The sequence below is a fragment of the Lipotes vexillifer genome, unplaced genomic scaffold (assembly GCF_000442215.2).
Source record: "Lipotes vexillifer unplaced genomic scaffold, Lipotes_vexillifer_v1.1 scaffold776, whole genome shotgun sequence".
In the NCBI taxonomy this organism is placed as follows: Eukaryota; Metazoa; Chordata; class Mammalia; order Artiodactyla; family Lipotidae; genus Lipotes; species Lipotes vexillifer.
In genome coordinates, this window is record NW_006777292.1 from 1,619,345 (window position 1) to 1,632,048 (window position 12,704).

At 39.5% G+C, this 12,704-nt stretch overlaps 1 protein-coding gene across 4 annotated transcripts in view; it reads right to left on the reverse strand.

Annotated features, from left to right (window-relative positions):
• The window catches only part of LTBP1 (latent transforming growth factor beta binding protein 1), a 437,031-nt gene that overhangs the window by 76,901 nt on the left and 347,426 nt on the right, over positions 1-12,704 (reverse strand). For all 4 annotated transcript variants that reach the window (XM_007450947.1, XM_007450950.1, XM_007450949.1 and 1 more), the window contains 2 exons: positions 10,697-10,819; positions 4,382-4,507 (listed from right to left, as the gene is read on the reverse strand). In XM_007450947.1, the coding sequence (XP_007451009.1) occupies positions 4,382-4,507; positions 10,697-10,819 (249 nt within the window). The remainder of the gene's footprint in view (positions 1-4,381; positions 4,508-10,696; positions 10,820-12,704) is intronic.

The window sequence follows — 12,704 nt, forward strand, 5'->3', positions numbered from 1 at the left end:
TGCATGTGGGATCTTCCCAGACCGGGGCATGAACCCGCATCCCCTGCATCGGCAGGCGGACTCTCAACCACTGCGCCACCAGGGAAGCCCGGAATGCCTGATTTTTAAAAACAGACTTTAAAGAGCAGTTTCAGGTTCACAGTAAAATTTCACAGAAAGTTTCCATATTCCCCTTGTTTTCCCAAAGCCCTCCCCTAGCGTCACCCACTGTCGACATCCCCCACCAGAGGGGTCCATTTGTTACAACTGATGAACCTACACTGACACATCATGATCACCCAAAGCCGATAATTCACATTAGGGTTTGCTCTTGGTGTTGTACTCTGATTTTTTATTTCCCTGTCTGGACAATAGAACTCATGTTGGTAACTGGAAAAAGGCCTTTAGCAGATGATCTCATGTCCTCTTGTCTATTTATTGACAGGCTATTATCACTTAGCCAGGAGATGAAAAAAAAAAGAAAGGCACTTAATATGGCTTTATCTGTTACTCAGACACCATTTTAGTATTACTTTCATTAACCCATATTACAGAGGCAGAACAGCCCATTGTGACTACCCTAGTCTGTACTGTACCAGCTTCCATTCTTCACTCTAGACCTCAGAACCCCATTACTCTGCTCTTTTTCATGGGGTTTATCACTGTCTAGCATATTACGTAGTTTGCTTATTAGTTTATTGCCTCCAAGAAACTGGGGATCTTTTTTTGTTCACTGACACAGCCTCAGTTCCTAAAAGAGTGGTCAGTACATGGCACACACTTAATAAATATTTGTCAAATGGATGAATGAATGAGGCTTCTTTCTAAAGGACAGGGCTTTAGGGAGTTATTTTGGTCATGGTTTGGAGGCCTAATTAGCCATGACTAAGCAGGTTCCGTAAGTCACCAACGCTCCCTCTGTGTTGCCGGGCTCCTCTGAGGTTCCTGCTAGACCAGTGTGCCCAGTCTATTATGTGAACAGACTAGAAAACACAGTGGGGTCTAGAGATGCCCAATGTCCCCAATTCTACTTGTTGTCATACAAGGTCTCAGTCAACCTGGACACCCAACTGGGAGAGCACAGCCATTCCTGGCCAAAAGCAGCCTGCCCAGAGGCACGTGAATGGAGTGATGCCAAGTCAGAGACCAGGAGGCATTTCTCTATGGGAGTCAGGGGACAGACATGGTGACACTGAGGATACAGTCACAAGTTTCCCTATTCTTCTTCCCACTCACTCACATCCTGCTGACGATGAAGAAACCAAACCCTGAGTCAGCTTATAAACGGGCTGATACATATTTTTCCTATGAATTAAAATGCTGCAATTTAAAAAGTGGGGAAAAATAAAGGAGCCAAAGAATTGTAACTTTTTAAAACAAATCGGTAAGATAAATTGAAATATAAAACAGTGAGCTGAACAAAGGAAGAAAAAGTTTCCTTTGTTTTCCTACACAAAATAAAAGCTCTGGCTAGAGGGTGCAGGAGGTGGCAGGAAAAGATGAACTGCAGTTATGAGAAGAAAAGAAAGAATTACCGAGAACTACCGAGGTGGAAGTAAACCAGAAGGGTCCTGCTTCCCTGCACTTTCCTGACATCCACATGTAGGACCTGGGGAAAAAAACTGTGTGCTTTATAAATTATATATGGCATGCCATACCCTGCACTTATTTATATCCATGAAGTATAACCATGTTATATTATTTAAATACAACAACGTAATTTTCTATGTGTACTATTTACTTATTGATCCCTGAATCCCTTCCTAGAATGTAGGCTCCACGTGGACAAGAACAGTGTGTGTCTTGCCCTCGGAACAGTAATGGTGCCTGGCACAAGACAGGCACTCTGTCACTGCTGAGGGAGTGAATAAATAAATAAATAGCTGCTCACCCATCACTTCCTTCCCACTCCACTCAAACTTCAAATGACACTGTTGTTCTTCTTTATCTCACGTGGGAAAAACAAGATGTTTCTCCATCCTCTCCCACATACATGCTCCCAGAGCAGCACATACATAAGGGAAAGGAAGGAGCCAGTGGTGCTGTTTGTATTTCCAAAGAATCGGCCATGCTACTTGATACCTGAGACAGTTCATGTTGACAGAGTACACCTCTTCGTTGTGGTTCAATAACTGTGCAGAGATGCTGACAACTCTCCGAGTCATAGGAAATCAGGGAAGGGCCCTCCTTCCCTCATCTGGGTGGGATTCCTTCAGCCCTGCTTAAAGCAGGGTATGCCAGCCCTCACACATCCACGTGGCTTCAACTGCTTTAATTAGAAGTTCGGAAGTAAGCTGGTGGATGGGCATGAAAAAAGGGTGCCAGCCACTTCTCAATGTTAATTCAAGTCCTATGCACATCACCTCCATAGCTCAATTCCCATCACATGGACTAGCTTCGTCCTACACCACTGCCAAAGGTAGAATCAGGACATACTGCTACTGTCACAAGTTTCAGACTTAAGTCCAACAACAGAAAATTTGGACCAGTTTAATATATTGGATTAAGACCACAAAAAATGAAAATCTTGCAAAGCTTATTCTAAAAAGAGATTAACATGCCTAATAATTAGGGAGCTTCCTAGTTATACTGCCATATATCAGCACAATATTCTAAATTATCTACTTTTTTTTACTTTTGTAAAACTGTCCAGATTCTGGAGCAAAAAATATGGAACAAGTGTCAAAGGCAGTATACTAAAGTACAGTAATTTACAAAGTACTGGAAGTTTTCTAAAAACACATTTTAAAATTCAAATCTCTGCCAAGTAAATGACTAACAAAATTAGAACAGAAACTAAATTAGAGTGATTATGTAACTCTGGAGTTGCAGAAATCAGGATTTTAAAAGATACAGAATTAAAGACAAATTATAAAGTACAAAAGAAAAAATAAATGTGAATATGCTTATATTGGTATATTCTTCTGGAGCAATGGCTTTGACTGGTGAGCACTTGAGGTGACTTACATTTTTTCTGAATATAGTTTTTGCATGGCACAGCTATTGGCAGTTGTAACTGGGACCAATTTTCAGCAAAGGAAGCCCTTACTATCCGTGTTTTAGAGCTAGCTGAAGAAGCAAGCCTGCACCTTTCTAGAAGGCAGGGAAATGTGCATTCTGCAAATTCGTTTCGTCCGTGACTCAGATGGGCTAGCACCCTATTCCCTCCACCAGGGAACACTGTGATCCCCCCGGAATGTACGCATTCATGCCCTGTCTTTCTTAAGAGCTCTATATATAAAATTAATTAAAACTCGAACCACTGAAACATGGAGTAAACCTCTCATGGCCATCTTTATGATGTTTTTCTCCATTTCCCCACTTTTGATCACTTTCAAACCCCTCAGAATCTGCTTGTTTAAACCCCACCCTGCACTATCTCTCTTTCACTTGAAACCAAATCTGGTATCAATGTTTTGTCTGCTCAGCAAGAGAGCAATTTCAACAATCTCCTGCTTTTTATAAGATCAGTTTATTCTTCCCAATATAATAATTAGTTTCAGATGAACCTGGTTGCCGTTCCTCGGCTTGATTCCACTGTGGTATGGGTAAGGAGAGCACACACTTCCTGCTGCACTATTTTTTAGAGCAAAGCATTTGGATCCTATCACAGGCCCAGAACAAAACCTTCATACTTCTTTAAAACATAGCTGGGTTTTGATAACCTAGATGCACAAAGGGATGGATTAAAATTATGATTATAGGAATCTCCTCGGTTTACTTTCATAAAGGTTCAGATGAATTATTCCTCAATTTATCAAACTATAATAAGTCATCAAGATATAAATCTTATGAATATAACCAGTGCTGTATCCCTGCAAACATACAGAGGTTGCCAATGGGAAGCCCACAGTGTTATCTTAACATCTTACAAGTTAATTAGCTTTTCGGACATAATAAATACTGATAGATAAGAAAATATACTGGCTTAGAGCTAAGGATATTAGAGAAATAACTCTGGAAAATCTCTGCTGACAGTGGTGCAGAGAAAAAAATCAAGCAAGGCATTTTTATAAACAGAATGATTCAGATGGTCTACATGAAGCATAATCAAAACTGGCAGTCTCGAGTTACATCAGGATGTTGCCCCCGTTTTCCTTTAGGTCTCCCATGTGCACCTAAAATCCTCACCTCCCACACATTTTGACTTGTTAATTCAGTACCAGTAGTGGAATCACCTGTGAGTATTTTCACCATCATAATGGCTGGTTATCCTGTTTGTAAATCCCAGCCACCCCGAGCTGTGATTTCGGGTAGGGGTCATCTTGGTGCATACATGTTCTAAGGCCTTAAATCATGCGTGCCTTTCAGTGTCTCAGAGCCTTTGCCTATTAAAATAGAGAGTGATCTTCTCTCTGCCTTATCATGCAATAATTATGTGATGTCTTATGGTTTGTCTTACCTTCACATGTATGTCCATCTGCAGAGATTGAGAAACCCTGCTCGCAGACGCAGTGAAAAGAACCGTCTGTGTTTAGACACTCTCCATGAGGACCACAGAGTCCAGGCTGTTCACATTCATTAATATCTGGAATCAAGAAGAGTTCCACATACTTGAAAAAAATCTGTTTTGTCTTCTTATGATACCAGACATACAGGAAGAAAAATCTAATACAACATGGTCAGACACTTATTTGATGGCACAACTATACAGTCTGTACACACACCAGACCACAAGACAAGTTGGACTGTCAGCAGAGAGAAACTACTTAGGTTGAATCACAGGAACTAGCCAATGTTCAAACCATTTTCAACCTAAAAAAAAAGCAGTTTCATAGTTTCAACCCAAAGGTACCCTTTTTTAAAAAGACATATTGGAGGCCTGAGGGTCTACAATCAAATAAATCCTCTGTGAAACATTCTTCAGTGTGAATACTGTGCTCTCCTTCGTCCTCTCCCACCACCATGCAAACAACTCTCCTGTGGCCTGTGCGTCTCCCCATGTCCATGCCTATCCATCCCTGGGACGTGAACTTCTTAAGGGCAAGGCTGGACGTGTCTTACAGTGTTTGGCTCAAAAATGGCACTTCTCAGATGTCTGAATATACAAATGAAATAGACTACAATCTATATATCACTGAAAATGGATACAAGAAATAAAGTACAAGAAAAAGGCCTTTTATACCAGGGAAAGTCTTAATATTGGCACAGCTTTGTGATGATGAAATTAGTGAATGAGCATCAGGCGCTTAATGTAGTACCCAACACAACCAAGAGTCAAAAAGTGGTAGCGACTATTACCATGAACAAATCATGCTGTAGTTGTGTTGACCATCTCATACTCTGCTTGCCCCCAATGAAGAATGATTATGCTCCCTGTAGCCAGGGTGATGATGCACTCCTAAACACTGATAATGCCTGAAGTATTTGGTGTAAATGCAGTGTTCTTTCAAACTAATCCTAGTTATGCTGGCTAAGAGTGCCCACAGTGGAAAACATAAGGAATCATGGAGAACGGTTCACCTATTCAAACTGGTGCTCACACATGCAACTGCCTATGCGCACTGCATTTTTTTTTTTTTTTTTCCGGTACGCGGGCCTCTCACCGTCGCGGCCTCTCCTGTTGTGGAGCACGGGCTCCGGACGCGCAGGCTCAGCGGCCATGGCTCACGGGCCCAGCCGCTCCGCGGCATGTGGGATCTTCCCGGACCGGGGCACGAACCCACATCCCCTGCATCGGCAGGCAGACTCTCAACCACTGCGCCACCAGGGGAGCCCACGCACTGCATTTTAACTGCTGTTTGTCTCATCTGTGTCCCTCTTGCACTGACTGCTTCTTAAGGAGAACTGCATATTTTAACTCTGAGTCCCCAACTCCTAGCACAGCAAGTGAACAGTGTACTATGAATGTTTGCCCACCAAAAAATGTCACAGTTTTGTTCATTCTCTAATAACTGAAGAGTGATTGACTGAGGCTCTCTTAGTTAATTGGGGGTCATAAAAAGTATCACAGGTGCTTGGCACCATCCAGGCAGTAGCCCTACTAAGGTCATTTTCCTATCTTTCTGAAGTCGCCTAGGTCCTCCTCTTTATCTCTTGCTAAAGAGGTCCTCAACATATCCTCTTAAAAATCCATCTTTAATTCAATTAAAAACTTTGGCTGAAGGCTTCCTATGAGAAGGCTGAGTAGGAAGAGGCCCTTGCCATTATGAAGCTCACAGGGGAGGCAGGAACCAACATGAATAACTGTAAAGCTTAATGGGAACATGGAAAAGGTACAGATGATGGGACCTTCCTAGTGACCTCTAGAACATGCTTAGCCACCAACCTGGCAGCTCACCTCCTCCAGAGGGTCATCCCTTTCCCCATATCCAGGATCTCCTGGGGCTCTTCTTTTTGCCCTGTTGATCTCACTGTGTAATAGGAATTCCAGCAATATTACTGATTTAGCCATCTCTGTATTAAGCCTGAACTCTCTACCCTTCCTTCTGCCATATATTTCAGGCTAACTGGCTTATCTACTGCTGAGCCCAACTAAGAAATCAAATAGGAATTACTCATTTCCTTAACAATTCTCCCATTCTTCTAATTGTCACTAAAATATTTCAAGGAAGAGCAATGAATCATTTCTTACTTTGCTATTTCTCAACATGATTCTACTCTGTGAAATTCGTCACTTCTTTTATAAAATCTCTGGTATCCTCTGTGTTTCCTCTCTACCTACTGATAATACCTTAGGTTGTAATCTTTCTTGAACTCTGGCCTTCTTTTACCCGTTAGCTCCATTCTTTCTTTCCAATCTGCTGCCTAGAATCTGTTGCCCTCTACCTGGGCAACAAAGTGCCATAAACTTCCACTGGCCTGGAGATCAAGTCCCAGGTCGATATCCATCTTGTAGAGCCCTAGAGGTTATCCAAGACCACCTCCTTATTTTACCTGTGACTCAATATGGCCCTATAAAAGCTGTCAGACTTTTGCAACTTTGCATAGGGAAGTATGGGCATAAACTTCTTGCTTAAAGAGAAGTCACTGATTAACAAATAATTGTCTAAAAAGTCTGATGACAGGAACTGAAGATGAATTCCGAGACTTTTTTCCAGGAAACCACCAAGAAAGAACAGTACAAATATCTGGAACCAGAGAAACATATGCATTCAATTTGGGCTGCACTTATTGAGGCATTTCTAAACTATGCTGCTAGTAACTCTGCTAAAAGCCAGACTATATTTACGTTGGGTTTCTTCATAGGTCCAAGATTCCACAGAAATTCACAGTTTGGCACGTGTAAGTCAAAACGTGAAACTGAGTGTGTTCTGAAGATCAAATGTATGCTGCCACATTCCTAAAGAGAGTATTAACATAGAATTTCCATGCTGTCTGTATGACATCGTTAACTTTGCTGGGGGAAGAGATTCTTACACTTTCGATTGAAAATGCCTTCCTGAATATGGAACTATCTTCAGATTATTAGGTGAGGTTTAAAGTTTATGCCTATCATGCATTATTATTCAAATATGTTCCACGGTTATTCACATTGTCATCAATTATGTTTTCAGCATTAAAACAAACTCTGAAATCTACACCCATGTACAGAATTCTGACACAATCATGGGATTAGATAGAAGTAGGCTACTAACTTCAGGCAGAGCGAAGGATCACAAAGCTGCCTCCAGTGACGTGGCAAAGAGAGATGATTCAAAACAAGGTGAGTGCACATGGTATTAAAAACAGACTCTAATCAGAGAAGGTGGGTGATGGAGCATATTCACAGATAGTATTTTTTAAATGGTACTCTATCCCGCTTCAGGAATATTTTTCATTCGTTTGGATATAAGTTTTTCAAGCAGACGTTAATTTATTCTGGAAATCAGGAATCATCAATGTGACTGAGAACAAAGTCAATTTAATAATGATTTATAGGGCTTCCCTGGTGGCGCAGTGCTTGAGAGTCCGCCTGCCGATGCAGGAGACGCGGGTTCGTGCCCCGTTTCGGGAAGATCCCACATGCCGCGGAGCGGCTGGGCCCGTGAGCCATGGCCACTGAGCCTGCGCGTCCGGAGCCTGTGCTCCGCAAATGGGAGAGGCCACAACAGTGAGAGGCCCGCATAACGCAAGAAAAAAAAAAAAAAAAGATTTATAGTCAATAAAACATCATATGTTTGGAGCAGTCACATATGAGTTCCTATCAAATCACAAACACAAATTTAATATATGGAGAGAAGACAGTATAATTAATCAGATGGCTAAATGAGTTTTATGCACTTTAACTCTGGAAGTGCATATAATTTGCAATATGAAATCATGGTCTCTTTATACAAGACTTGGTTTTACCTCTATTTGGTCAAAAATTTGTGACAAGAGGAAACAGAAAAAATGTTACTTCTAAGCCCAAATGTCTGTAGTAAAAACAGGATTCAGGTGGTTTGGGGGGTATCTCTTGGCATTTTTATATAAATCAAGATTTTATTAAGATGTAAAAGACCCCAAATGGAAATATTGTCACATAAATTTATAATTCAAACCTTTCTTCTCAACTACATTAAATCCAAGCACATTTAATTTCTGTATTGGAAATACTGAAAAATTTAAATTCACCTTGAAGGTAAATAAATATATGATATCAAATGAGGTACACACTGCAGTATATTTAAATCTTGGGATCAGTAAGGCAAAGGCCCATGTCTTTTGTATCTCAGGGACACAAAGCTGAGTGTAGATAATGATACACAGAGTATAATATTCCCTTTTAAGAATACTGTGATTTGGGACATGTGAGAGGGATATAATTTATGACAATCGAGAACAAAAAAGTCATACATGTCCAGTAGCAATGGATAAAAAATGACTCCAACAAGCTTTTATTTATATGTACTTTGGGATACACTACAGAGTTCCATAATGGCAGAGGAACAATGAGAAAAAAAAATTTATCCAGTATTAGAAATAAGTAAGAGTACAGGTAAGTTTGAGTTTTCAATGGGAAAAAAGGCATGGATTTATTAAGACTAATAATTATAGGAAAACTTGTGGGGCAGTTAGGTGTAGCTAAAACTGATGGAACAAACGATCTAGACAATCTGATTTTTTAACCCCAGCATCAACAATGACTCAATATGTTACACTGGGAAAAAAAAAAAATTCACTGAATCTCATTGTCTTCCTTCCTTTGGCTATAAGTGTAACAATAATTGGCACGGCGATGTAGAGAAAATAGTGGGGAAAGATCCTGGGTTCAAATCTCAGCTCAATTACTTATTAGTGAGGAACATACTAATTAACTTCTCTGAGCTTCGGTTATTCATGCACAAAATGGATAAAAGAAAAGTTGCCTCTTCAATTCTTTACAAATTAAGTAAGGTAATTCAGCAACTGGCACACAGTAGGTATTCAGTTAAAGCTGTGCTGTGATTGGTGCTGTGTTCTTATTAGTACCTTGTGTCCACTGTACAGTCAGTCCTCCCTTACCCCCAGGGGATACATTATAAGACCCCCGGTGGATACCTGAAACCATGGACGGTCCTGAACCGTATATATACTACTTTTTTCTTATACATACATATAATAAAGTATAATCGATAAATTAGGCACAGTAAGAGATTAACAACACTAACTAAAAATAGAATTATAACAGTATACTGTAATAAAAGTTATGTGAATGTAATTTCTCTCTCTTTCCAATTATCTTATTGTACATATTTAATGCCTTTTTCATCTTAACTAAGGACTTATGCACTGTGGCCGTTAACTTTTGCAGTTTGAGGGGTGACAACAAAGCTAGAACAAATTTCTTTTTCCCTCTTTGTTCTTACCATAGATCTTAGCAACCTCAACACATGATTTTTTTTCTTTCCTTAGTAAGTCAAGAACTTCACCTCTTCATTTAAAAAAAAAAAGCACCTTTATGGCTTCTTTTCGGTATATCCAAATTGCTGAATCACTACCCTTGTGCTCTGGAACTATTATTAGGTAAAATAAGAGTTACTGGAACACAGGAACTGTGATACCTCGACAATGGATCTGACAACGGAGATGGCTACTAAGTGACTAACAGATGAGACACGTTGGACAAAGGGATGATTCATGCTCCGGGTGGGATGAAACGGGATGGAACGAGATTTCATTACACTACTTAGAACAGTGAGCAATTTAAAACTTGTGAATTGTTTCTGGAATTTTCCACCTAATATTTTCTGACTGCAGCTGACTGTGGGTAACAAACTGCAGAAGGTGAAACCACAGATAAGGGGAGGAGGACTGCTGTTTAGGAGATTAAACATGATAGCACTTTGAAAAAACATAAAATCCTGTCCTCTATAATTGTGACCAAAACATTAGTGAGGTTTTTGGGGGAGAGGAGAAGCTGGATACTGGATAAAAACAGGGATCAGGGAAAAAAAAAAAAAAAAAAAAGCAGATACATATCAGCTACGGGACAAAATTACATAGACCCATGAAGGAGATAAAAAAGCTAGAAGATAATTTAGAATCAAGTACCAAGGTTGGCCCATGGAAGGAACAGCAAAGTACAGGTGATCTCAGTTACCACAGAAGCACACAAAGCTAGGACACAGTTCCAAAACACGAGTTTCAGTTAACATGGTGCAGTGCAAAGCGAGAACTTCCTGTACTTTATGTAGACTCAAGAAAAATATTATACAAATACAAATTGGCATAGCTCATTTACCTATAAAGTGGTAAAACCGCAGACTAACATAGGAAGCAACGCAGAACTGAACAATAATGTAAATTATAACTTAAAAGATGGAGAGAGAAGTACCTTGACATCCTTTATTGTCATTTAGCTGGAATCCATCTGGACAAGTACAATCATAGGACCCTTCAGTATTAATGCAGTCTCCTCCTTGGCAAACACTATTGTCCTCCAAGCACTCGTTGATATCTACAAGTCAATTTACAAAATTTAAAAGACAAAATGTATTTAGAAAAACATTTTCCTTACGTTTACACACCAGACTCACATAAATGAACACTATTTTACATCTCTCGTAACGCATGATTTTAAATGGACGATGGTTTACCTTTTAGAGGTTTTGAGAAATGAAATATTTTGAAAGGATTTTAGCTTTGCACAATAAATAAACAAGTTTTAACATCAAACAAAATCAATTCAAAGAGGAAAGTAAAGATCCTATAACAAACAGTAATTTACTTGGTTAAATTCTCCGTGATGATAGAGAATAAAATTATTCTTCAAATAAGAATATCTTGAGCATCTATTTAATACAAGATCCTGTATTATGCATTACAGGAAAGATTTTTAAAGTACTTGGCATGCTCCCTGCCTCCAAAGAAAAGTGACTGTACCAAAAAACCCAAATTATATTAAGAAGAAAAAACAAAAATATTGAGTTGCTTTGTAAGTTCAAAGTAATTTAACATAAGAATTGTCAAAAAAGATATTTGCCAAAAGAATAAAACCAACTTCCAGTGTCACATGAATTTAGAGAAGAGACACTACAGAGGTCAAAGGTGGCCTGTGTAACATAAGGAACTTACTTGGAGCCTTGACAGCAGGGTGGAAAGTGGCAGAGGGGGAAGAAGAGTTTTTGGCAGGCAAGGGAGTCAACAAAATCAAGTCACTTACTCAGCAGTTATCACAAACAGGTACAGTGTTGCCTAGATTTTTTCTAACGTATGTACTTATAATGTATATGCAACTAAAAATGGTTTATGTTACCAATAATGGGTCTTGACTGTGAGCATGTAAGACAATTAATGACCCCCCCTTGCTGCATGAACTCGAGGCAGATCTTTCACTAGGGCTGTTTATTACCTCATTTACTCCTAGTCAGAGCTCATTATTCCTAACACACTCCATGAGCCCCGATTCTGTTGTATGTGTAGGATTCAAAGTATTAACAAAGAACAAAACCTTCTTTGTTTCCTCAGAAATTTGGCATGTTATGGCATTTCTTGCTAATAATTATGATTGCTGCTAAAATACACGAGGAGGTCCAGGAAGAAGTGAATCTGGAGACTGTTGCTGCCTTATTCTCCTCGCTGTCTGGTTGAAAATGTGGGCACAAGGAATTAAATATTCCTCATAGAACCCAAGCAACTAATCAACTGCCTTCTGTACCATTCATGGGGCAGATAAAAGAGAAGCACCTTATAATTTCATTCTATCAAAATAAATCATTATGAGGTTCACCCATATTAATAGTGTTTCTGAATACTAGATCCTAAAATGTAAAACAATGCTGATGTGACTCCGTCACAACCAAAGTGATTCATCACTTCTTCTTTAGTGTGTTTCTCCAACTTCACTGAAGTATAATTTACATAAAACGAATGTGTCTGAGAGTCCAGTTCAATGAGTTTTGACAAATGTAGACACATTCTTGTGACCACCATCACAATCAAGGCACAGGCATTTCTGTATCAATTTATATCTGTAAGGATCCGCTGCTGGATTCTTAACATCATTGCAAATGCAATGTTTTTTAAGGAATTAATGACACACCTTTGTAAGAATGTCATTCTGTAGTGACAAACATAAAGCTTGGTGACATTTTCCTTAGTCTCTTTTTCCAGTCTGACCTTAAAATCTCCATTCCTGTTAATCTAATGCCTTGGGTGTTATAATTTCTGTGAAAGAATCCGTAAAGGAACCATCATGCACAATTAAGAAAGATAACAGCACGGAGGACTAAGTGTCTCCTGCAAAGCCTGACTATGCCAACAAAGGTTTTATTCACTGATTAACTGACCTTTGGTAGATCACGATTCCTAAAAGTGGAACCAAATTTAATTGGGAAAAGGTT